This window comes from Aquarana catesbeiana, linkage group LG06 (assembly GCF_042186555.1).
Source record: "Aquarana catesbeiana isolate 2022-GZ linkage group LG06, ASM4218655v1, whole genome shotgun sequence".
Taxonomy (NCBI): domain Eukaryota; kingdom Metazoa; phylum Chordata; class Amphibia; order Anura; family Ranidae; genus Aquarana; species Aquarana catesbeiana.
In genome coordinates this window covers 52,317,291-52,345,038 of record NC_133329.1, presented here as the reverse complement: position 1 = coordinate 52,345,038, position 27,748 = coordinate 52,317,291, and the positions used below count along the sequence as shown (strand labels likewise).

The following is a 27,748-nucleotide window of genomic DNA, read 5'->3' as shown; positions in this document are numbered from 1 at the left end:
TTTGACAGGAAGAGACGGGGGGAACTTGTTCTAGAACCTGGCAATTCTGTCTGGCTGTCTACCGCTAACCTCAAGTTGGCCTGCCCATCCAGGAAACTGGGCCCCAAATACCTGGGTCCTTTCTTGATCAAAAGGAAAATCAACAATGTGGCATACGAACTGGACCTTCCTAACTCCCTGAGGATACATCCAGTGTTCCACGTGTCCCTCCTGAAGCCGGTCACCCCCAACTTCTTTTCTGGTCGCAGCATTGGCCCACCCAAACCTATTATGGTTGATGGCGAAGAGGAGTTCAAAGTGGAGGCAATCCTGGATTGCAGAAGAAGGCGCAATCAGGTGCAATATCTGGTAAAATGGAAGGGCTATGGACCCGAAGATAATTAGTGGGAGCCGGAAAGCAATTTACATGCTAAAGAACTTCTGCAATCCTTTAAAACCTCTCATTCCTCAAAGATGGCCCAGCTGGGCATCCGGAGTCTGCCCTTGAGGAGGGGGCACTGTCAGAGAGGTTACCTGGTTGGGCGCCGGGGCGCGTTGGCGCTCGTGTCCCTGTGCGTGCTGGGGCGCGTGTCCCTGGGGGCGCTGGCGTGTCTGGGCTGACCGGCCGTGGCATGCGGGGTGGCGTCCGGGCGTTCGTGCGTACGCGCGTTAGCGCGCGTCCGCCTGCAGGCGTTGCCTTTGACATGCCCGGTAGTGTGGGCGTGCACGCCGGTGTCGGGGGCGCGGCGCGCCTTGGCGAATCGGCGCGTGCACGAGCGCGGCGTTTTGGCGCCAATCAGCCTATTTGAAGCCTGCCTCTACACTGACTCGGTGCTGCCTGATCAAACAGCTCAGTGTCTTGTTCCGTGATCATCCTGTGTTCCTGTATCTTCGTAGTGTTTACCCGTTGTGACCCGGCTTGCCTTTGGACCTTCCTTGACTGCTGCCTGAACCCGACCCCGGCTCGTTTGACCTTGTTTCTGCCTTATCCCTTGTACCGTTGCCGCCAGCCCGTTGCCGACCTCTGCCTGTCGTTCTGGTAAGCAGTTCACCACATAGTCACCTTTATTTTCTTCACCTCATCATACAGAAGAATTCTTGCAATATTTTGGACTTTATTGTTTATTATCACAGATTTTATATTGGACTCACTTTAGCGCGGTTTATTTGTATATGTATTTTGTTGGTGGGCCCCACTTTTAACCGCAGCTTTTTGAATTTTGCTATGATACCTGCATAAGGTGTCATCTCACTCCTATTCACTTTTACACTGATATTTATTTAATTTTTGTTTATCCAAGCGCAATTTTGTTTTTTCTTTCTGCCTGTGTGTGACCAGCCTGATTAGCTCCTGCTCAGCATCTGCTCTATCAAGCCTGAAGCTCCACCGGTTGCTTGCCAGACCACCGTGCTCCAGGACCCTAACTTCAGGCCCTCATACCACTCCGCATTCGCGGGCCTCCTGTCTACTCTACCAGGGGCCCCGAATCGGATACGTAAGGGAGCCTACCCTCTGCCCAAGTGGACTCATCTGTCTGGTAAGTGTGGGACCTGACACTCATGCAGCCGACTGCATTTGGTTGGGGATGTGAATGGGGGAAGTACGGGCGCTGCAGAAGTGGTGGGTTCCCAATTAGGATTGGCGAATGCAGCAGGAAGGGCATTATGGGCACGACGGCCTGTGTTTGTCTTCTTAGTGGCAGCGGGACACTACTTGTGCTTGCCACCTCACCAGCTTGAACTGCACTTATGGGACTCGCCACGTCACCAAGTGTTACTGCGGTGCTGGTTTGACTACGACCGGGGTGTACTAGGCTGCTGGTGCTTGCCAGTTCACCAAACCGCTACTAAAAAAACTGTTAGCGATCGCAGGGATCAGGCCTGACACTGCGAACGCTGCAGTTATGCATTTAGTGTTTTGTAAGTGTCAGTGATCGATCGATACTGCACTTGGGTGGGCTGGGCTGGGCCGGGTGGAGGGGCAAAACGCAGGTGCTAGCAGGTATCTGGGTTGATCCCGCTAACACTGCGTTTTTGGGAACCCTAAACTGCTGGGGACGCTAGTATAGATCTGATCGGATCAGATATTGATCCATTCAGATACTATACCACTAAGGGAGGCGTATGCTGCATGCGTGGGTGTTAGCGGTACTGGCGCTAATCTGACGCTGCCTGGGGCGATGCATAGCACCACCAGGCGATCAGGGGGCTAAACCTTTATTCGGTAATAAACGGCGGGTGCCCTGACACTATAAAAAATAAACGAAGTAACCAGCATCACCCGTAACGGTTATACGGTGATCGGTGGTGAAAGGGTTAACTAGGGGGCAATCAAGGGGTTAAAACATTTATAAGATAGTATATGGGGGTCCCTATTGCTATAAAACGCTGACAGCGAACCTAAATATTTACGTCCCTAACTAGCGTCACCAGCGACACTAATACAGCGATCAGGAAAATGATCGCTTAGTGACACTGGCGACGGGGGGTGATCAAGGGGTTAAAACTTTATCAGGGGGGGTTAGGGGGGTACCCTAGATCTACAGGGGGCTAATACTAACTGCCCATCACAGTAACTGTCACAAACTGACACCATGCAGTAATCAGAAAGAAAAAAAAAACTGCTTGGTGTCAGTGTGACAGGGGGGGGAGGGGTGATTAGGGGGGGATCGGGGGGTAAAGGGGGGTGTTATGTGTGCCTGGCATGTTCTACTGTGATGTGTGTGTGTTGTGCACTCACATTGATGTCTTCTCTCCTCGGCGCCGGAACGGAAACTGCCGAGCCGAGGAGAGATGACATCACATCCCCTGCCTCTGTGTACTACACAGAGGCAGGGGAAGAATCTCATTGGCTGGGAGCGATCGCGAGGGGGGGGGCCACGATCATATGGCCTCCCCCTCATCTCTGATTGCTCCCAGACCAAAGGCGACCGCCTCAGGCACCGGGGGGGTCCAATCGGACCCCCCCGCCCGCGGGAAGGCAATCACGTACCAGGTACGTGATTTTGCCTGCCCGTGCCATTCTGCTGACGTATATCAGCGTGAGGCGGTCGTCAAGTGGTTAATAGGATCAGAAGAACACCAGCAATTGTCTTCAGGTAGCTTTAGGTGCACACTGTGCAGAGGACACAGTACACTAACTGTAAATACTGTAAAAACACCTGCCTGCCTGTCAGTATATTAGGAAGAGAATAACAGGAACGGATCTAGCTAAACTGAATACAGTGTGTATATATATATATATATATATATATATATATATATATATATACACATATACACACACACCACCTAGGATGCATATATATACACAATACACTGCAATATTTGCACAATAAGTGCAAATAACTGACTTGCCTGCCTACTCTGTCTAACTTAAATCAAATGACACTGTCTCTCTGTCTATCTCTCTCCGCCGCCGCAACACACTACAACACACTTATATAGTGTGGGGCGTGTACTAAACCCCCTGAGCCATAATTGGCCAAAGCCACCCTGGCTTTGGCCAATCATGGCTCTCTGTACAGATGGCGCTGTGATTGGCCAAGCATGCGGGTCATAGTGCATGCTTGGCCAATCATCGGCCAGCAATGCACTGCGATGCCACAGTGAATTATGGGCCGTGACGCGCCACTCGAATTTGGCGCGAACAGCCCATAACGTTTGCAGTTCTATGAACAACCGAACAGGTGATGTTCGAGTCGAACATTGGTTCAACTCGAACTCGAAGCTCATCCCTAATCTGGAACCATACAGATCCTGCTCTATGTTCATTTGTGATGCATTTGAACTAAAATACTCTAAATCTTGAACTCATATGAGCATGGTAAGGACACCATAAACATTTTAGACATTACACTTCTAGGCAGCCGGGAAACAGGGAGTATTGATACCAAACCGAGTGCAGGAAATTCCCGGCTCCTGGCTGCCAGCTGTCACCCCTCCCACACTATTCGCTCAATCTTAGTTGGGGAATTTATTAGGGCCAGAAGAAACTGCTCCACCTTGGACAGCTTCTATGATGAGTGTCAAAATATTTCTAAACGTCTTAGAAATCGTGGCTACCAACAGTGGCATCTAGATAGAGCCATTGCCTTCAAGAGATGTAAATCCAAGATTAAATATATGGGAGGCAATATAAATCACCCTGTAACTATCTTCTCCAAAGAATACAATTAAATTAAACAAATAATCAATAAATATCTCCCTGTTCTGAATGGAGCTGGTGATTTGGTAAAGGTTTTGACCAATGGCTGCAGTTTTTCCTGCTGTCGGGCATGCACCCTGGGCAATTTACTGTCCCCCATTTTATACAGGTCAGCCTTACCTCCCAAAACCTGGCTCAGTACCACAGGCTCATACAACTGTGGCCTTAACACCTGCAGATACTGCAGTAAACATAATAATAATCATAAGTCCATTACTTCATATCACAACGGCAAAACTTCCTATTAAGGATTTTATTAATTGCAGTTCAAAATATGTGATATATGTAATTAAGTTGCAGCCTCTGCAGCTTACAGTATGTAGGATGCACTACAAGGTCTCTGCGCACTAGGATAAGTGAACATTATAATGGTACTGCCTCAAGCAACATAAAAAAGATGTCTAATGTATCAAAACATTTTAAAACAATGCATGATGGCAATATGACCTAATTTCCCTTCTGTGCAGTGCAGAAAATAAAACAAGCGGCACATTGAGGGGATACAAATAGAAGACTTCTAGAACAGGAAGTGAGATGGATCCTTTTCCTGGGGACACAGATCCCCACTGGAATGAATTACAGATGGGATGTGGATTTATTTCTTAAATAATGCAATCCAATTTCCTATCGTAGAAAAAAAACACATGAATTTGAGTGATATATGTTGCTGCCACCCCGAACGGGTCATAATATGGAAAAGTCTCCCCCAGTGGGGTTTTTCCGCAGCAGAAATCAGGACATTGAATTGTTTAAAAAAGTTTTATTAGAAATTGTAACAACGAATTATGAACACACATAATCACTTAAAATATGAGCTCTGGTCAGAGATATGCATGAATGTTCAATTTTACAGTATTACAATCATGCAACAATATTTATCAGTATTTAAAATGCAAAATCCCAACGCATTTCAACATGCATGGTCAAAGTCTTCCTCAGGGGATTACTTTGCTGTCAAAAGACATATATACAATCATTATTCATGTATCAACAATTTAAAACTTTGATAATGCAAAGTCCCTCATACACATAAGGGCAAATTACAAAAACAACATATTTACCAATGAAGGATACACACAGAAATTCTCCTGGCCGGAAAATAATAAAAAATAATAAAGGTGGCTTAGTCACCTTTATTATTTTCATTAACCAATTCCCATTAGGTGCAATCCTTTTATTTTATTTTATTTTATTTTGTTTATTTATACCCATCACTTGGGTCTTTTCTATATGCACTTTTTCTTGTTATTTCAACTAAACCTAGCTTTTGGCGTTTGAAACTCCTACCAGGACCACTTGCTTTTTCTTCCTTGATTCCTTGCAGTATGCTCTCACGCACACTTTTCACTTTGGATTTTAATTTTCTCTTTTTTATTATTTTTGTCCACACATTTATTTTCTAATCTGATACCCAATTAACTTTATTTCATTCATTAATAATTTTTCTGAATCACATTTAGATAAGTCAGGCACAATCATTCACGTATTACATCATATATGGTTGACACCTTATGACACTAATTAACATATCAGATTTTTAACACCATAATTTTTATAAAAAATTCATTATTAACGTATCCTCTATATCTCCTTTACTACTATTTCTAACACACTGTTTATCTTTCTTTCAAATCTACAATGTAAGGCTTTGATAAATTACAAAATAAATACTGGGACCTCTGCTGCAGGTACTTGGAATCCCCCCTTTTATGCTCGCCCTTTGGCTGCCTTGAATGTGGCTTCTTGTTAGCCACATGTGAGTGGATCTCCCCCATTGGAGCGTGTACCGCATGAGGGTACGGGATCACTGACTGATTTTTAAGGGAACTCCGGCCAGGAGAATTTCTGTGTGTATCCTTCATTGGTAAATATGTTGTTTTTTGTAATTTGCCCTTATGTGTATGAGGGACTTTGCATTATCAAAGTTTATATTGTTGATACATGAATAATGATTGTATATATGTCTTTTGACAGCAGATGAATTCCCTGAGGAAGACTTTGACCATGCATGTTGAAACGCGTTGGAAATTTTCATTTTAAATACTGATTAATTAATACTGAATATTGTTGCATGATTGTAAAACTGTAAAATTGAACAGTCACGCATATCTCTGACCGGAGCTCATATTTTAAGTGTTTATGTGTGTTCATGATTCGTTGTTACAACCTTTTTAAACAATTCAATGTTCTGATTTCTGCTGAAAACCCCACTGGGGGAGACTTTTCTATATTATTCCCTCATTCCCTTTAGACATTATGCCTCTCTGGCTCAGTTCCCACATTTCTAGTCTTCACTAACTACCTATTATTACTTTTGACCCTTGTTGATACATGTTGTATGAGGTCCTTTGTTTTTCCTGTCTTATACACAGTGGTTTACCATGATGCCAAATGGATCTTCACACATGGGCTACATGCACCAGCATACTGAAAAAACTTTTCTTTTTTTTATGCACCAGCATACCGAAAAAACGTTGATTTTTTTTTTCTTGCCCTTGTGTGTAGGGTTATCATGTATAGTATCCCACTGTGCTTTTAAAACTTTTGAAACATGTCAGGTGATGTATATCTTTTGTCTCAGTCCTTTTCCTGATTTTTGACATCTTGATATTAACCTCTTAATTGCCCACTTAATTGCTTCAATTTACCATGTAAATTGATTTTGGGGTGGAGCTTATATGAATATAAAGGTATTGCTATTTTTATGTTTAACATGCTACGACTAAGGCTGTTACCATTAACATTGCTATATGGACTACAGAGCTGCCGGCTCAATCTTTTTACTTGTTTGTGTTGTGGTGTGTAAGGACACACTGAGCCTGAGCACCTGAAAGAGGATCTTTCAAATTGAACTGGGAGTTCCCTGTTGTGTGCGCTGTCTCTCTTTAAATTTACCTATATATAGGCAGTCCCTGGGTTACAAACAAGGTTCTGTAGGTTTGCTCTTAAGTTGAATTTGTAAGTTGGAACAGTGTAACTTTCTTGCTCTCAGAATACAGGGATCAGGAGTGTGTTGTGCTCAGAATGCAGGGGTCAGGAGTGTGTTATGCTCAGAATGCAAGGTTAAGGAGTGTGTTGCACTCCGAATGCAGGGATCAGGTGTGTGTTGAGCTCAGAATCCATTTATCAGGAGTGCGTTACTCTCAGAACGCAAGGTTCACCAGTGCATTAGGCTCAGAATGTAGACATCAGGAGTGCATTATGCGCAGAATGAAGGGTTACATAGAAACATTGTTACATAGTAGGCAAGGTTGAAAAAAAGACACATGTCCATCAAGTCCAACCTATGTGTGTGATTATATGTCAGTATTGCATTGTATATCCCTGTATGTTGTGGTCGTTCAGGTGCTTATCTAATAGTTTTTTTAAATCATCGATGCTCCCCACTGAAACCACCACCTATGGAAGAGAATTCCACATCCTAACTGCTCTTACAGTAAAGAATTCTCTACGCAGTTTAAGGTTAAACCATTTTTCTTCTAGTTTTAGTGAATGGCTGCGTGTCTTATTAAATTCCCTTTTGCGGAAAAGTTTTATCCCTATTGTGGGGTCACCAGTACAGTATTTGTACATTGAAATCATATCTCCTCTTAAGCGTCTCCTCTCCAGAGAGAACAAGTTCAGTGCTCGTAACCTTTCTTCATAACTAATATCCTCAGACCCTTAATTAGTTTTGTTGTGCTTCTCTGGACTCTCTCCAGTTTCAGCACATGCTTCCTGAGGACTGGTGCCCAGAACTGAACAGCATACTCCTGGTGCGGCTAGACCAGAGTCCTGTAGAGCGGGAGAATTATCGTTTTATCTCTGGAGTTGATCCCCTTTTTAGTGCCAATATTCTGCTTGGCATTGCATGCCATTGCTGAGCCTGTCATCTACTAGGACCCCCAGGTCCTTTTCCATCCTAGATTCCCCCAGAGATTCTCCTCCCAGTGAGTAGATTACATTTATATTTTTGCCACCCAAATGCATTATTTTACATTTTTCTACATTAAACCTCATTTGCCATGTAGTTGCCCACCTCATTAATTTGTTCAGATCTTCTTGCAAGGTTTCCACATCCTGCGGAGAAGTTATTGCCCTGCTTAGCTTAGTATTGTTCGCAAATACAGAGATTGAGCTGTTTATCCCATCCTCCAGGTCGTTTATGTATAAATTAAATAGGATTGGTCCCAGGATAGAACCCTGGGGGACCCCACTTTCCACCCGGACCATTCTGAGTACTCCCCATTTATCACTGCCCTCTGAACTCGCCCCTATAGCCAGTTTTCAACCCATGTACTCACCGTATGGTCTATGCCAACAGACCTTACTTTGTACAGTAAACATTTATGGGGAACCGTATCAAATGCTTTTGCAAAATCCAGATACACCACGTCTACGGGCCTTCCATTATCTGGATGGCAGCTCACCTCCTCATAGAAGGTTAATAGATTGGTTTGGCAAGAACGATTCTTCATGAATCCATGCTGATTACTGCTAATGATACTGTTGTCATTACTAAAATCTTGTATATAGTCCCTTATCATCCCCTCCAAGAATTTGCATACTATTGATGTTAGGCTGGTCTGTAATTCCCAAGGATGTAACTTGGTCCTTTTTTACATATTGGTGCTACATTGGCTTCTCTCTAATCAGCTGGTACCATTCCAGTCAGTAGACTGTTCGTAAAGATTAGGAACAATGGTCTGGCAATTACTTGACCGAGTTCCTTAAGGACCCTTGGGTGCCAGCCATCCGGTCCCAGTGACTTATTAATATTAAGTTTTTCAAGTCTAATTCTAATTCTGTCCTCTGTTAGCCATGAGGGTGCTTCCCGTGACATGTCATGAGGATAAACATTGCAGTTTTGGTTACTGAAGCCCCCCGATTCCCTCATGAAGACTGAGGAGAAGAATAAATTCAATACCTTCGTCATCTCTCCATCCTTAGTAACCAGATTCCCTTCATCATTCTTTATGGGACCAATATGATCTGACCTCCCCTTCTATTTATGTACCGTATTCATCAGCAAATAACACGCACTTTTTTCCACTTAAAATCAGGGGAAAATCATGGGTGCATGTTATAGGCCGATCCCCGCTAATTTTGTTTGATCGGAGCGATCGCGGCGATCACCGCCGACATACACAGCCCTGTGTAGATTCAAATATGGCGCCAAGACTGCAGGGATTCGGCGGAGCCGAGATACACATACCCGAGTGTTCTCGGCTTTTCTCGGCGCCGCTCACAGTCATGCCCAGTCCCGCCATTGGACCTGTGTTATGTCCATCATAGGGCAGGACTGGGCGTGACTGTGAGCGGCGCCAAGAAAAGCCGAGAACACTCGGGTATGTGTATCTCGGCTCCGCCGAATCCCTGCAGTCTCGGCGCCATATTTGAATCTACACACGGCTGTGTATGTCGGCGGCGATCGCGGCGAGTGCACAAAGCTGCACTGACAAGGCTGCACTGGGGCAAAGCTGCACTGACAAGGCTGCACTGACAAGGCTGCACTGGGGCAAAGCTGCACTGACAAGGCTGCACTGGGGCAAAGCTGCACTGACAAGGCTGCACTGGGGCAAAGCTGCACTGACAAGGCTGCACTGACAAAGCTGCACTGACAAGGCTGCAATGGGGCAAAGCTGCACTGACAAGGCTGCACTGGGGCACAGCTGCACTGACAAGGCTGCACTGGGACAAGGCTGCAATGGACACTGGGGCAAGGCTGCACTGACACTAAAAAAGGCTGCAGATGGACACGATAAGGCTGCATTGATGGGCATTTTAATGTAAGTTTTTTTCCTTAAACTTCCCTCCTAAACTTGGGGTGCGTGTTATACGCTTGCGCGTGTTATACGCCGATAAATACGGTACTTAAAGAATTTTTGGGGATTTTTTTACTCTCCTCCGCTATGTGCCTTTTGTGTTCTATCTTAGCCGCCCTGATTGCACCCTTACATTTCTTGTTGCATTCTTTGTACAGTTGGAATGCTGATAATGATCCCTCAGCCTTCTCCTTTGCTTTTATATGCATTTTTATGTTGGAGTTAAGCCACCCAGGACTTTTATTAGCTCTTAAATGTATTTCCCATTGGGATGCACTGGCTAATGTGCTTATTTAATATGGTCCTAAAGCATACCCATTTTTCCTCCGTGTTCTTTTTTCCTAAGATTTTATCCCAATTATTATCTTCCAGCAAGAATCGTAGTTTAGGGAAGTTTGCTCTATTGAAATTCAGTGTCTTTCTATTCCCCTTATGTTTCCTATTTGTGTGATTTATACTAAAAACGAATTGACCTGTGATCGAAATTGCCCCGTATTTTCACATACATAATCAGGTCTGTATTGCTGGTAATCAGTAGGTCTATTAACGCTTTGTTTGTGCATTTACCATCTGACCCATTAAATTGTCCTACAAGACATTTAGCAACTGGCGAGCCTTAGATGAATGTGCGGTTCCTTCCACCTAGTCTATGTCTGGATAATTAAAATCCCCCATTATGATGACACTTCCCATTCTTGCCACTAACCTCTGCCTCCTCTCTCTGGTTAGGGGGCCCATAGCATACTCCCAGTATTACTTTCCCCATAGTTTCCTCCCTTTGTAGCTCTACCCAAAAGTATTCCACCTCCTTCCTTGCTCCCTTAGTGATGTCATCTCTCACATTCACTTGTACATCATTTTTCATATACAGGCATACCCCTCCCCCTCTTTTACCCTCTCTATCCCTGCGATATAGGGATCTACCATGCTTGGCTTATGTAAGAAGATAAGGGCGTTCCGAGGGCCTCTACAAAAAAGGAAAAAAGTGCCTCCAGTCATGTCTGGAACTTGCGTCACATAGGGCCTGACGTCACTTTCGAAACTACATGTGTATCACAGCCTGGAAGTGACTGCATGGTACTGCGGTGGACCAGGGACACCAAACAACAACAATCAACACATCAGTCCAACACACAAAGAACAGCCAAAACAACCACACATCAAGCACAACTGCAACAAAAGAACCCACATTCCCACCATCCACAATCAACCATCCAAACCAAACCACACGGAACCACAACAGACCAGAAATGAAGGGCCAAGCCACACAGCACGGCAACTAATCGTTAAATAACCCTACCCCTTGGACAGTTAATTCCTTAATGAAACAGTTGATATCCAGTTACACATTGAGCCCCCCTGGACTGGGGGACTTCAATATATAAATCCATTTAGTCTCCCTTCTAGAGAGGTCCCTAACAATGTCAGACCCCCTTCAGGAGGGATACAACCTATCTATGCCCCAAAATTGGAGGCCAGATGGATCTTTATCATGCTTTTTTTTCTGTTGTCAGTACCTTAATAGTATATTCTGTATATGTTCGGAAATCCGCTGTTTTAGGGGCCTTTCCTTTGGCCCACATAAATTAGGCCACAAGGGCATTGTGAAACGTGTATCATACATGATAAATTCACAGATCTCATATTGCTTATCCTCAACAGTTGATTTAAAGACGAGTTACATTATTTTGTGTTGTTGTACACGCTCCACTACATTTACGACAAACAAAAAAAGTTTTTTATCTTTAAATACAACTTGTGCTTTGGGGGGATCAAAAATTTTCTTCACAACCATATTCCCAAAGTTAGGTGCCCTCTGATAAATAAAAATATGTTGTTTTGGCAGCACTGAGCCTAACACTTTATCCATGCACAGTATATGTCAGTGTTGTCATTTCCACCTCTCCGTCAGCACATGGAAATCTGATATGAACCCCCTATTGTTGGTTCCCATTTTGTTAGTCTTGTCTCCTATCTCTCAAGCAATTCTCTCTAGGTAACTGTGCAAAATGGGAACCAACAATGACGTTTGGCTTTACATATGCTCTGTAAAGTTCTTTAAAGGAAAGACAGCAAAGCCACTTGGATAGAATATAAAGGAAAAAAAGCTAACAGCAGTAACAAATGTTGTTGGTGGGCAAAGTTTTAAGCCCATAAAGAAGAAAACAAGTAATGAACAAGTCAAATGTGTTTTATTCCAGGAACTTCACAAGAAACTGTAGGAACCTCAATCGCTAAGAGAGCCCCTAAACGAAACCTAGACCAACCAGAACAAGGTAATCTAGCATGTGTCAGTATTTTTTTATTAACAAATGCCAGTCTAATGCCGCGTACACACGGTCGGACTTTTCAGCTATAAAAGTCGGACAGCCTGTCCGACATACTTCCGGCGTACCTTCAGCGGACTTGCGGCAGACTTTTTTACGAACGGACTTGCCTACACACGACCACACAAAAGTACGACAGCTTAGTACGCGGTGACGTACACCAAGTCCGACGAGACTATAAAACGGAAGTTCAATAGCCCGTACGACACCCTTTGGGCTCCTTCTGCTAATCTCGTGTTTATCTCGTGTTAGTAGAAGTTTGGTGAGAGACGATTCGCGCTTGTGAGACTCGTATTTTTCAGTTCGTTTTAACTGTTGTTCAGTCTGTGCTTGTGAGGTTTGTATCTGCTTTTCAGTGCGTTTGGTCAGTTGGCATTGAGAAATCTTTGTTTTATTGGCCGCTCGTTCCTGATTTTCAGGTCGCTCTTCACAGGCCTTGCTGTTCTTCAGTGCGTTCTGTTTAGTGCGTTCTGACCAGCCGACCGTTTTGAAACCATGTTACCTGTACGTACTCGTCGTCGAGCTCGTGCATTGTATGTGTTTGGTGCTGTAGTTTATTCTTCAGCCCAAGACCAGTCCATGAACAGGGCGAGGAGGAGTTCATGGACCAAGAATTGGTTGCTCCAGCGTGACCAGTTCTGTCACATGCCATTGCTCCGTGAGATCCGTGAGAATAATCCTGAGGATTTCAGGAACTTTCTCCGGATGATGGACCCCGTTTTTGACCGTTTGTTGGCTTTGCTGACCCCCTATATCAGCAGGCAGGATACCTGCATGAGGCAAGCCATCACTCCGGAGCAGAGGCTGGTCGCTACCTTGCGGTATTTGGCCACAGGGAGAAGCCTGCAGGACCTTAAGTTCTCGACAGGCATCTCCCCCCAGGCTCTGGGGATCATTATCCCAGAGACCTGTTCTGCCATCATCCAGGTCCTGCAGAAGGACTATATTAAGGTAAGATATTTTTCTTTTATTAGCATCACATGTTCTTTTATGTAATCTTTGATAATGTAATGTATTTCTTGCTTCAAACACTACTTACCATCATTGCAATATAGTGTGAATGTCCCCTTTCTATCCTCACACATGCTGGATTTTTTTCCTGTTATTTTTTGTCATGCATGTATATTTTCCTTCAATAACCTCCCCAGCATGCAGTGATGGGAACATATCCACCTAGTCTACTCATTTTGAATGTATTTTGTTTGAGTGTATTTAGTGTGCTTATAATTAGCAATTAGCTAGATTTCCCAACCCCCCCACCTAAACTCACTCCAAATAGTGTGCTGCTAATTAGCAATTAGCTAGATTTCCCAACCCCCCCCCCACCTAAACTCACTCCAAATAGTGTGCTGTTAATTAGCAATTAGCTAGATTTCCCAACCCCCCCCCACCTAAACTCACTCCAAATAGTGTGCTGCTAATTAGCAATTAGCTAGATTTCCCAACCCCCCCCACCTAAACTCACTCCAAATAGTGTGCTGCTAATTAGCAATTAGCTAGATTTCCCAACCCCCCCCCCCCACCTAAACTCACTCCAAATAGTGTGCTGCTAATTAGCAATTAGCTAGATTTCCCAACCCCCCCCCCCACCTAAACTCACTCCAAATAGTGTGCTGCTAATTAGCAATTAGCTAGATTTCCCAACCCCCCCCACCCTCGTAAAAATTTGCTTGAATGTTCTGTGGTGTTGATTTGTCTAAAGCAAATATATGTTGCACTTTGCAAAATGCATGTGCACTCTACAAGTGCATTTGTTCCAGTGCTTTAGTAAATGAGCAGAAGCTCTGCTGATTTCCATCATCAAATCATATGCAAGCCTCAAAGTGTTTTCATTAATTGCCCTTGCATGTGATTGTGTACTCCTTGCAACATGAATGCCTTTTTACATTACCTCATTTACTGTAAGCTGGTTAGCAACTGCACCTGCAGAGTGCGACAACTGCAGTCTTGTAGCCTTTTTAGTCCCTAAATTCCTGCGTGTCCTAAAAGTAATCTTTTTTAGGGATTTCACAACCCCCTAAAATGTAATCAATGTTCCATCAGAGGGGGTGAGCAATCTGATAAGTGTGCCTTTCCATATTAGTTATTCCAGAAGAATTAAATTATTTAATGTTATACTGATGCTGGGGAATAATGTTTTTAATTGTCTAATTTTATTGCAATGTTAGCTTCCAAATTAATTGATTTTGGTTTTCTTGTTTGATTCCCCAGTTTCCTTCAACGCCACAGGAATGGCAGACTGTGGCATCCCATTTTGCCAGCCGTTGGGACTTTCCCAATTGTGGAGGGGCTATAGATGGGAAACATGTCCACATTGTGCCACCACCCCATTCGGGGTCATACTATTTCAATTATAAAGGGTTCCACAGTATTGTTTTAATGGCGGTGGTGTCGGCACACTATGAATTTTTATATGTGGACGTGGGGAAGAATGGCCGGATGTCGGATGGAGGAGTATTTGCCCAGACGGAGTTCTGCCAGCGTCGCCAGAGTGGTGGCCTGGGATTGCCACCTGATGCGGATAATGTGGAAGGACTCCCCTTTGTCTTCATTGCCGATGAAGCCTTCGCTCTGAGCAAGCACCTCATGAGGCCATTCCCCCAAAGAACCCTCACCCCGGAGAGGAGGGTTTTTAATTTCCGGCTGGCCAGAGCTAGAAGAGTGGTTGAGAATGCGTTTGGAATTCTGGCCAGCCGGTTCCGCCTGTTTCAAACAGCCATTAATTTGGCGGAATACAAACTTAATTTTATCATTTTATCGTGCTGCATTCTGCACAACTTTTTAAACAAACATTCTCAGAATTATATAGGCACAGTTGGGCCTGAGGCCGGACTTATAGATGACAACCTTACGGGCCTGGATACTGTCCGTACTGGCTTGGCCCCCCAAAGTGCCCGTCAAGTTAGACAGCAATATGTTAATTATTTTATGGGTAGGGGGGCCATTGCAATGGGCCAGGATATTTAATTTTTTACAATAAAAAAAATATTGATGAAATCTTGAATTATATTTATTGCTTGCCTTTCTTTTGGGCTTTCTCCTAGGTTATGGTCGAGCAGTTGTAGTGCCAACTGTATTTTCATTTTAAATGTCTAAATAAAAGCTCCATTGCCACTGTAAACAACTTTTTGACAATTATAACCAAACTGATACTGAGCATTGAAATAACAAACCACACATTTATTTAATTCCTATAAGGAGATGTTTTTATTAATGGTTGTTATGCATTCAGTTCTGCATTTAGTATAAAATGTTCATAGACAAAAATATAATGATATCTTAATAATTTCGAAAAATATAATTATATTTAAATATTTATACATAATCCACAAAAAAATATTTTTGGCTTTTTGATTTTCGCAAACAGGCTTTTTTTTTATATTTTTTTTTTGTTTTTTTAAAATCAAGTTTTTTACTTTTTTTCTTTTTTTTTAAATCAAGTTTTTACTTTTTTTTTTCAAATCAAGTTTTATTTTTTTGGGGGTTTTTAAATCCAGTTTTTTTTTTTTTTTTTTGGTTTTTGAGAAAATCAATTTTTTTTGTTTTTTTGTTTTAAAATCAATTTTTTTTGTTTTTTTTTTGTTTTAAAATCAATTTTTTTTTTTTTTAAATCAAGTTTTTTATTTTTTTGTTTTTTTTAAAATCAAGTTTTTTATTTTTTTGTTTTTTTTAAATCAAGTTTTTTTTTTTTTTTGGTTTTTGAGAAAATCAATTTTTTTTGTTTTAAAATCAATTTTTTTTTTTTTTTTTAAATCAAGTTTTTTATTTTTTTGGTTTTTTTAAAATCAAGTTTTTTATTTTTTTTGTTTTTTTTTAATCAAGTTTTATTTTTATTTTTTTGTTTTTTTTGAAAATCAAGTTTTATTTTTTTTTGGGTTTTTAAATCCAGTTTTTTTTTTGTTTTTGAGAAAATCAATTTTTTTTTGTTTTTTTGTTTTAAAATCAATTTTTTTTTTTTTTTTTAAATCAAGTTTTATTTTTTATTTTTTTGTTTTTTTTGAAAATCAAGTTTTATTTTTTTGTGGATTTTTTTATGTATTTTCGAGAAACAGCCCTCCTTTTTTAAATTAGGTTAAACAGCCATTTTGTCCTTCATTTCCTGCTGCATACGATCCAGCCGATTACGCATTTCATCGATGTCCTTATTCCAGGCCATTATTTGACCAATTAGCCGTTGGGCACTTTCTGAAGTGAAATAGTCACTTCGTGTACCTAAAGTGGAATGAAACCAAAAAATGTATTTAGAAATATGCACACATACATAGTTTACCTTACCATAATAAAGCTGTTGTCTCAGACACTGACCTGGTGGGGTGCCCATGTAGCCTAATTCCTCCACATCCTCGGGGGTGGCACTGTTGCTTGAATCAAGCACAACCAGATCCCCTAAAATAGAGTAGAAAAATTACATTAAACAAAAGGCAGCCATGCATAGATTATCGTAAGCTGGTGTGTCAGACACTCACCTGGTGGGGTGCCCATGTCGCCCACCTCTCCTTCCTCCACATCCTCAGTGGGGCTTGGGCTGATTTCCCAATCATGTTTGGCTTGGGGTGGACTGTCTTCTTGTTGGCTGAGTGATTTTTCCCCTATGTGAAACAAAAAATTATTAATCTACTTAGCACACAGATATTTTAGTACATAGTAATTTTCCAACATTTGTAGTGAAGTGGTTTGTGTAGAGTTCCTATTTTACCTCAATATTTAAAATTATGAAGACATATCGGATAGATAGATATCTAGATATCAATATCTCAAAATATAGTTAATAATCTTTTGATCTCTCTCTCTCTCTATATCTGGAACAAAATCTATAAATATCTAACTAAATGTAAATAAAAAAAGATAACTTAAAATATTCCAAAAGAATGTTTTACATTTCTATATCTATCTATCTACCTATCTCTATATTTCTCTCTCTCTATATATATTTCTCTCTCTCTCTCTCTCTCTCTCTCTCTCTCTCTCTCTCTCTATATCTATATATATATCTATATCTATCTATCTATCTATCTATCTATCTATCTATCTATCTATCTATCTATCTATCTATCTATCTATATCTATATATCTATATCTATCTATATCTATATCTATATATTTATATATATATATATATATATATATATATATATATATATATATATATATATATATATATATTTTTTATATATATATATTTTTATATATATATATATATTTATATATAGATATCTTTATATATATATATTTTTTTTTTATATATATATATATATATATTTATATATAGATATCTTTATATATATATATTTTTTTATATATATATATATATATATTTTTATATATATATATATCTCTATATCTTTATATATATATATATAGATAGATCTATCTATAGATATGTAACGAGGTTTAGTAAAAGATCGTTTGAAACAATGAACAAAAAAATCGTATAGGAAGGAAAAGCACATGGAGCAGTATACAAGGTAATAAACACAAGAGAAAAACACGACAAGTACTTACTTTTTTTAAGCACTTTCCGGATCCGTCTGTATTGATCCGGCTCCCTGAGTTTCAGGTCAGACCATCTTTTTCGAAGTTGATCTCGGGAGCGCTGTACCCCAAAAGAAGCCTGCAAAGTGTCCACGACCTTCGCCATTATTTTGGCCTTGCGCAAATTTGGCTGTGCGTACGGCCCATACTTCCCATCATAGTCGTCTTTGTGAAGAATGGCCACCATCTTCACCATCTCTTTAAAACTCATATTGGAGGCCTTAAATCTAGGCCTCACAGATTTGGTTGACGTTCCAGCCTCCGGGCTTTTTCCACTACCTGAGGACATGTCAGGTGTCTCCGCCATTATTTACCCCACTACGCGCCGTAACTAAAAATGGGCGGAGAACATGAGTTAAAATCGAACGTCAGGGGCGGGCGACGCAGGCAGAGTTTCACACATGCGTAGTGTATAAAGAGGGGCCTTGCGCACGTGTCGTACGTACGTTCTGTGCGTCAAATTAGGGGGGCGGAGAACATGAGTTAATTTCGAACGTCAGGGGCGGGCGACGCAGGCGGAGTTTCACACATGCGTAGTGTATAAAGAGGGGCCTTGCGCACGTGTCGTACGTACGTTCTGTGCGTCGAATTAGGGGGCGGAGAACATGAGTTAATTTCGAACGTCAGGGGCGGGCGACGCAGGCGGAGTTTCACACATGCGTAGTGTATAAAGAGGGGCCTTGCGCGTGTCGTACGTACGTTCTGTGCGTAGGTGATAGTGGACCAGGACGTTACAAAACGAAGGTAATTTTAAATATTTTTTGGGGGGTTTTATGGTCATGACTTTGTAGCAAGCGGCCTATATGGCTTGATAGATTGATGAGGCCTACATAGGGAGAAGATGATGAGGGGTTAGCAGAAACCTATAATAAGTGTTTTTTGTCTTGTGACTTTATCTTTTCCAGATATAATGAATCCCCTATTTAAGGATCCAGAGTTCCTTACAGCTTTTATTTCGAAATATCGAGAGATGAGGAATTTGTGGGAGGTGAAACACCCTCAGTATTATGCAAAGCATGTGAGGAAGTCAACGCTGGAGAGACTTCTGTCCTTTGTCCAGGCGACCATCCCGGGAGCAACAATGGAGACATTGCTCAAGAAAATTGGGGTCTTGAGGAACATGTATAAGAGGGAGCATAGGAAGATCCAGGAATCAAGGAGATCAGGAGCATCAGCAGATGATGTTTATGTACCCAGGCTGTGGTACTACAATCAACTCCGTTTTCTTGATGACCAGAATGAATCCAGGGCATCACTTTCAACCCTTCCCTCCACCCTTCCCTCCACCCCAGCAGAGGCTGATGAGGAGCAAGCTGGGTCTTCCATCCTGGATGAACCGGATATGACCATCTGGAGTCAGGTAAATTATTTTAACAAATATTTACTGTACTAATATTAATGATGTTAACTGGATGTTATAATTGTCTAAAATAATTTTGCACTCAAAATTGTGTATACATATCAAATGACAGTAGTGGCTAAATATGTTTGGCACCTGCTTGAAATAATTAGGGTGTCTGATTAGACTCTTTTATTAAAGAGATGTATTCACATTGAATTTGCTAGTCATGAGAAGCAAACTGTGTGTCATTGATGAACCCAAAAAAAGAAACTAAAACTATTGTCCTTTTTTTATACACAGGATGAGTCCATCCAGGAGGAATGTGGGGAAAGTGGCAGGCAGGAGGAGACCGGGCCCATGGACAGCCTGGAGGAGGCCGGATTCACCATCATCCTGGAGGAGGCTGGGCCCAGTGTCAGGCAGGAGGTGGCTGCTCCCAGTGAGGTGGCTGGGCCAAGTGAGGTGGCTGGGCCAAGTGAGGTGGCTGGGCCCAGTAGGAGCCTGACCCAATCCCAAGTGCCTCCCCTCCACCTTCCCAAAAAAAGGGCCAGGAAGGGGATGGTCACACAGGACGCATCCCTGCGCCTCATGCAAGAGGCCACCCGTTTTTTAACGAGCCCCCCCGAAGCGGAAGAATCCTATGGCTGCTACTTAGCCAGCAGGCTTCTTCAGATGGATTGGGAGCAGCGCCTCATTTGTGAGCGCCTATTTGGGGAAACAATCCATAAGGGGCTGCAGGGCACGCTAACACGAAACACCCAACTACATGAGGCAGCCCCCCCTCCTCCTCCTCCTCCTCCTCCTCCTCCTCCTCCTCCTGCCACAACTGAAACACCAGAGCCACAGCCTCAAAAGAAGGCTACAGGGAAGGCTGCAGGGCAGCGTGGAGGAAAGGCTGCAGGGAAGAGAAGAAAGTGATGACCTGGGTTCAGTCTGGTCTGACAGAAGACGCAGGCTGTTGTAGGACCACAGTCTGGGGACATCTAGATCATCTGCTGGTGCTGTTGATCTCTGGGATTCTTGGACCAGATTGTGCTCCCTCTTATATGGACTCCGCAAGATCCCAATTTTCTTGTACACCGACTTTTTCCAGCGTTGACTTCCTCTTTATTTTATTTTGACCATGAATAAATGGATCTTTTTTGAGTTTAGCAAAAGACTTTATGTGTTTTCTTTTAAATCATTGATTTTACACACAATGTTAAATTAACAAGGGACAACAATCTCATTGAGTTTGAAAAAAACACACCAAAAATACATTACTAATGTTAATAATGTTCAAGTGGTAAGTCTTGAAAATAAAAAAATCTACATAACCAAAAACGGTGCTTTGGGTTAACTTTATCTAAAAACTAAAAAATAATCACTAGAAAAAAAAAAATAGAATAATGGGTTCTTTGTGGTAACTTTACAAACCTAAAAAAAAAAAAAATAAGGGAAAAAGTATTATTAGTATGGAAACATTGTTTTTAAAAAGCATACTATATCATTCATGAGATCAAAGAGAAAAAGAATCCAGAAATCAGTTTGGGAGAACTCTGATTATGAACAGCAAAACACCTTCGTTCTTTAGAGCATTCGTAAAGAAGAAATAAAATGCGCTGCATTCAACGATCACAGATTTTGCAGCGTGATGAATGTGCTACCTACAATACGAACACTAGTTTTACTAGACCGAGTGCTTCCGTTTAGTTTTTGCTTATGAGCATGCGTCGTTTTTTTGTCCGTAGGACTAGCATACAGACGAGCGGACTTCGGGGTCCGTCGTAGTTACGATGTAAAGATTTGAAGCATGTTTCAAATCTAAAGTACGTCGGATTTGAGGCTAAAAAAGTACGTTGAAAGTCCGGAGAAGCCCACACACGATCGGATTACCAGCCAGCTTTAGTCCGTCAGCGTCCGTTGGACTTTTGTAGCTGAAAAGTCCGACCGTGTGTACGCAGCATAAGACTAACAATTAGCCAGGTACATACTACATACCAGTCTAGATTTATTGCCATAACCAAATGTTACCAGACTGAATAGAATAGAGAGATTACAAACAAGTGGTGGGGCAATGTCCATTAGAACCTAGGGCAAAAAGACCAAAGTGTGCTTCCCCATAAGATGTGGACTATCTGAGCATTAATACTTTAAGTGAACCTTTAATATTTGGTGCATAGCTTGCTGCTTTGGGGTATCTTATTGTTTCTAGCTGTATGAGTTATTTCAGGGCAACACTATTTTGCAAACCAACACACAACAATCACTTGTACTTGCTGCCAGCAAAAGAAAATTGTGTGCAATCAAAATTGGATAGTGTGTAAGGAACAAATGTAACATAAACTGCCAGCCTATACATATAAAAAGCTGGCATGCAGTAAAATCAGTGATAATTAGAGATATACACACACACACGAATAGGGATACATCCCAGAGGTTAAACTAGACAAATTAAAAACAGTCCCTGGCTGACACCTCTAGTAGAAACAAGGCTGCCTCCTGAAGCAGGCTGGGAACCCCAACAGAGGAAGGGATGGGGAGGAAGAGGCACCAAGCCGCTAATAGTGTAGCACAGTTTTTGTTTGATCGGAGCGATCGCGGCGATCACCGCCGACATACACAGCCCTGTGTAGATTCAAATATGGCGCCGAGACTGCAGGGATTCGGCGGAGCCGAAATACACAAACTCGAGCGTTCTCGGCTTTTCTCGGTGCCGCTCACAGTCATTCCCAGTCCCGCCATTGGATCTGTGTTATGTCCATCATAGGGCGAGACTGGGCGTGACTGTGAGCGTCGCCGAGAAAAGCCGAGAACACTCGGGTATGTGTATCTCGGCTCCACCGAATCCCTGCAGTATTTGAATCTACACACGGCTGTGTATGTCGGCGGCGATCGCGGCGAGTGCACAAAGCTGCACTGACAAGGCTGCACTGGGGCAAAGCTGCACTGACAAGGCTGCACTGACAAGGCTGCACTGGGGCAAAGCTGCACTGACAAGGCTGCACTGGGGCAAAGCTGCACTGACAAGGCTGCACTGACAAGGCTGCACTGGGGCACAGCTGCACTGACAAAGCTGCACTGACAAGGCTGCACTGACAAGGCTGCACTGGGGCACAGCTGCACTGACAAAGCTGCACTGACAAGGCTACACTGGGGCAAAGCTGCACTGACAAGGCTGCAATGGACACTGGGGCAAGGCTGCACTGACACTGAAAATGCTGCAGATGGACACGATAAGGCTGCATTGATGGGCATTTTAATGTAAGTTTTTTTCCTTAAACTTCCCTCCTAAACTTGGGGTGCGTGTTATACACCGGCGCGTGTTATACGCAGATAAATACGGTACTTAAAGAATTTTTGGGGATTTTTTTTACTCTCCTCCGCTATGTGCCTTTTGTGTTCTATCTTTGATGCCCTGATTGCACCCTTACATTTCTTGTTGCATTCTTTGCACAGTTGGAATGCTGATGATGATCCCTCAGCCTTCTCCTTTGCTTTTATATGCATTTTTATGTTGGAGTTAGGCCACCCAGGACTTTTATTAGCTCTTAAATTTATTTCCCATTGGGATACACTGGCTAATGTGCTTATTTAATATGCTCCTAAATCATACCCATTTTTCCTCTGTGTTCTTTTTTACTAAGATTTTATCCCAAATATTATCTTCCAGCAATAATCGTAGTTTAGGGAAGTTTGCTCTATTGAAATTCAGTGTCTTTCTATTCCCCTTATGTTTCCTATTTGTGTGATTTATACTAAAACAAATTGACCTGTGATCGAAATTGCCCCGTATTTTCACATACATGATCAGGTCTGTATTGTTGGTAATCAGTAGGTCTAGTAACGCTTTGTTTGTGCATTTACCATCTGACCCATTAAATTGTCCTACAAGACATTTAGCAACTGGCGAGCCTTAGATGAATGTACGGTTCCTTCCACCCAGTCTATGTCTGGATAATTAAAATCCCCCAGTATGATGACACTTCCCATTCTTGCCACTAATCTAAATTGTGATAGGAGGTCTGCCTCCTCTCTCTGGTTAGGGGGCCCATAGCATACTCCCAGTATTACTTTCCCCATAGTTTCCTCCCTTTGTAGCTCTACCCATAAGGATTCCACCTCCTCCCTTGCTCCCTTAGTGATGTCATCTCTCACATTCACTTGTACATCATTTTTCATAAATAGGCATACCCCTCGCCCTCTTTTACCCTCTCTATCCCTGCGATATAGGGAATACCCTTGAATGGTTGCCAGCCAATCATGAGAGCTGTCAAACCAAGTCTCTGTAATTCCTACAAAATCTAAATCCTCCTCATACAACAGTAGTTCTAGTTCTCCCATCTTGTCCGCCAGACTGGTATTGGTGAACATGCCACGTAGTTTAGACCGGTCGCATACTATCTCCTTATTGGGTGCTCTGGGATTGCAAATAGGACTTGTTACTATACTTACCTTGGGTTTAGGTGCTTTAGTCAACCTACCACCAATGCCCCAATATTACCCTCTGGAATATGTTCCACGCTGACTATCTCTACCTCTTAAAGGTTAAGGAGTGCGTTACATTGCGGGGACCAGGAGTGCGTTGCGCTCAAAATGCAGGGATCAGGAGTGTGTTGCACTCAGAATGCAGGGATTAGGAGTGAGTTACGCTCAGAATGCAGGGTTAAGGAGTGTGTTACACTCAGAATATAGGGTTAAGGAGTGTGTAGCGCATAGAATGCAGGGATCAGACATGTGTTGAGCTCAGAATGCATTGATCAGGAGTGCGTTGCACTCAGGAGTTTGTTACGCTCAGAATGCAGGGTTAAGGAGTATATTCTGCTCAGAATGCAGGGATGAGGAGTGTGTTGCGCTCAGAATGCAGGGTTCAGGAGTGTGTTGCTCTAAGAATGCAGGGTTCAGGGGTGCGTTGCACTCAGAATGCAGGGTTCAGCAGTGTGTTCTACTCAGAATGTGTTGAGCTCTGAATACATCGATCAGGAGTGGGTTCAGAGTCCAGGAATCAGGAGTATGTTACGCTCAGAATGTAGGGTTAAGGAGTGTATTATGCTCAGAATGCAGGAATGAGTAGTGTGTTGCGCTCAGAATGCAGGGATCAGGAGTACGTTTTGCTCAGAATGCAGGGTTCAGGAGTGCATTGCGCTAAGAATGCAGGGTTAAGGAGTGCATTTCACTAACAATGCAGGGTTCAAGAGTGCAATGGCGAAGAAAGCAGCGTTCAGGAATGCGTTGCGCTCAGAATGCAGGGTTCATGAGTGCGTTGCGCTCAGAATGCAGGGATGAGGACTGTGTTGCACTCAGAATGCAGGAATAAGCCATGTGCTGTGCTCAGAATGCAGGGATGAGGAGTGCGTTGTGCTCAGAATGCAGGGATCAGGAGTGTATTGCGCTCAGCATGCAGGGTTCAGGAGTGCGTTACTCTCAGAATGCAGGGATGAAGAGAGTTTGCTCTTACCAAATGGGGTAATAGAAAAACCTGATATTATGTAGGTATCACATCAGCCAGTACTGTATATACCGGTATGTAGGCCACATGGGTGGAGTATAAAAACCTTGAAACACAAAAAATATAAATAGTACCACCAAAAATAAATATATTTAATGGCCATCCATTAATAATCGTTGGCCCAAATAACAATTCAAGGGCACCGGGCCCTGACTTACTTGTACCCAAAGAGAAATCCCCCCACTTTACCCAAATGTCCATATAAACACAATCCACAATGTGATCTACCATGCTTGGCTTATGTAAGAAGATAAGGGCGTTCCGAGGGCCTCTACAAAAAAGGAAAAAAGTGCCTCCAGTCATGTCTGGAACTTGCGTCACATAGGGCCCGACGTCACTTTCGAAACTGCATGTGTATCACAGCCCGGAAGTGACTGCATGGTACTGCGGTGGACCCGGGACACCAAACAACAACAATCAACACATCAGTCCAACACACAAAGAACAGCCAAAACAACCACACATCAAGCACAACTGCAACAAAAGAACCCGCATTCCCACCATCCACAATCAACCATCCAAACCAAACCACAAGGAACCAAAACAGACCAGAAACGAAGGGCCAAGCCACACAGCACGGCAACTAATCATTAAATAACCCTACCCCTTGGACAGTTAACTCCTTAATGAAACAGTTGATATCCAGTTACACATTGAGCCCCCTGGACTGGGGGACTTCAATATATAAATCCATTTAGACTCCCTTCTAGAGAGGTCCCTAACAATGTCAGACCCCCTTCAGGAGGGATACAACCTATCTATGCCCCAAAATTGGAGGCCAGATGGATCTTTATCATGCTTTTTTTTTCTAAAATGCAAGGATACGCTATGTTGTCGGTACCTTAATAGTATATTCTGTATGTGTTCGGAAATCCGCTGTTTTAGGGGGCCTTTCGTTTGGCCCACATAAATTTGGCCACAAGGGCATTGTGAAACGTGTATCATACATGATAAATTCACAGATCTCATATTGCTTATCCTCAACAGTTGTTTTAAAGACAAGTTACATTATTTTGTGTTGTTTTACACGCTCTACTACATTTACGACAAACAAAAATGTTTTTTATCTTTAAATACAACTTGTGCTTTGGGGGGATAAAAAATTTTCTTCACAACCATATTCCAAAAGTTAGGTGCCCTCTGATAAATACAAGTTTGTTGTTTTGGCAGCACTGAGCCTAACACTTTATCCATGCACAGTATATGTCAGTGTTGCGAAAAATCATTTCCACCTCTCCGACAGCACATGGAAATCTGATATGAACCCCCTATTGTTGGTTCCCATTTTGTTAGTCTTGTCTCCTATCTCTCACGCAATTCTCTCTAGGTAACTGTGCAATATGGGAACCAACAATGACGTTTGGCTTTACATATGCTCTGTAAAGTTCTTTAAAGGAAAGACAGCAAAGCCACTTGGATAGAATATAAAGGAAAAAAAGCTAACAGCAGTAACAAATGTTGTTGGTGGGCAAAGTTCTAAGCCCATAAAGAAGAAAACAAGTAATGAACAAGTCAAATGTGTTTTATTCCAGGAACTTCACAAGAAACTGTAGAAACCTCAATCGCTAAGAGAGCCCCTAAACGAAACCTAGACCAACCAGAACAAGGTAATCTAGCATGTGTCAGTATTTTTTTATTAACAAGTGCCAGTCTAAGACTAAAAATTAGCCAGGTACATACTACATACCAGTCTAGCTTTATTGCCACAACCAAATGTTACCAGACTGAATAGAATAGAGAGATTACAAACAAGTGGTGGGGCAATGTCCATTAGAACCTAGGGCAAAAAGACCAAAGTGTGCTTCCCCATAAGATGTGGACTATCTGAGCATTAATACTTTAAGTGAACCTTTAATATTTGGTGCATAGCTTGCTGCTTTGGGTAATCTGATTGTTTCTAGCTGTATGAGTTATTTCAGGTCAACACTATTTTGCAAACCAACACACAACAATCACTTGTACTTGCTGCCAGCAAAAGAAAATTGTGTGCAATCAAAATTGGATAGTGTGTAAGGAACAAATGTAACATGAACTACCAGCCTATACATATAAAAAAGCTGGCATGCAGTAAAATCAGTGATAATTAGAGATATACACACACACGAATAGGGATACATCCCAGAGGTTAAACTAGACAAATTAAAAACAGCCTCTTGCTGACACCTCTAGTAGAAACAAGGCTGCCTCCTGAAGCAGGCTGGGAACCTGAACACTAACAGAGGAAGGGATGGGGAGGAAGAGGCACCAAGCCGCTAATAGTGTAGCACAGTTTTTGTTTGATCGGAGCGATCACCGCCGACATACACAGCCGTGTGTAGATTCAAATATGGCGCAGAGACTGCAGGGATTCGGCGGAGCCGAGATACACATACCCGAGTGTTCTCGGTTTTTCTCGGCGCCTCTCACAGTCACGCCCAGTTCCGCCATTGGACCTGTGTTATGTCCATCATAGGGCGGGACTGGGCGTGACTGTGAGCGGCGCCGAGAAAAGTCGAGAACACTCGGGTATGTGTATCTCGGCTCCGCCGAATCCCTGCAGTCTCTGCGCCATATTTGAATCTACACACGGCTGTGTATGTCGGCGGTGATCGCTCCGATCAAACAAAAACCGTGCTACACTATTAGCGGCTTGGTGCCTCTTCCTCCCCATCCCTTCCTCTGTTAGTGTTCGGGTTCCGAGCCTGCTTCAGGAGGCAGCCTTGTTTCTACTAGAGGTGTCAGCCAGAGGCTGTTTTTAATTTGTCTAGTTTAACCTCTGGGATGTATCCCTATTCGTGTGTGTATATCTCTAATTATCACTGATTTTACTGCATGCCAGCTTTTTTATATGTATGTGTATCAAAGCCCGGAAGTGACTGCATGGTACTGCGGTGGACCCGGGACACCAAACAACAACAATCAACACATCAGTCCAACACACAAAGAACAGCCAAAACAACCACACATCAAGCACAACTGCAACAAAAGAACCCGCATACCCACCATCCACAATCAATCATCCAAACCAAACCACAAGGAACCACAACAGACCAGAAATGAAGGGCCAAGCCACACAGCACGGCAACTAAT

At 42.6% G+C, this 27,748-nt stretch overlaps 2 protein-coding genes across 9 annotated transcripts in view; both read left to right on the top strand.

Moving 5' to 3' along the window:
- LOC141148404 (eukaryotic translation initiation factor 3 subunit C-like) overlaps positions 1 to 27,748 on the top strand; it is a gene marked incomplete in the record, with an annotated part of 532,271 nt that overhangs the window by 179,042 nt on the left and 325,481 nt on the right.
- Positions 1 to 27,748, top strand: part of LOC141148401 (interferon-induced very large GTPase 1-like) — a 175,577-nt gene that overhangs the window by 84,824 nt on the left and 63,005 nt on the right. For 6 of the 8 annotated variants that reach the window (XM_073635872.1, XM_073635867.1, XM_073635869.1 and 3 more), the window contains 2 exons: positions 12,192 to 12,266; positions 26,212 to 26,286. In XM_073635872.1, the coding sequence (XP_073491973.1) occupies positions 12,192 to 12,266; positions 26,212 to 26,286 (150 nt within the window). The remainder of the gene's footprint in view (positions 1 to 12,191; positions 12,267 to 26,211; positions 26,287 to 27,748) is intronic. The other 2 variants (XM_073635875.1, XM_073635873.1) reach the window with 2 other exon arrangements.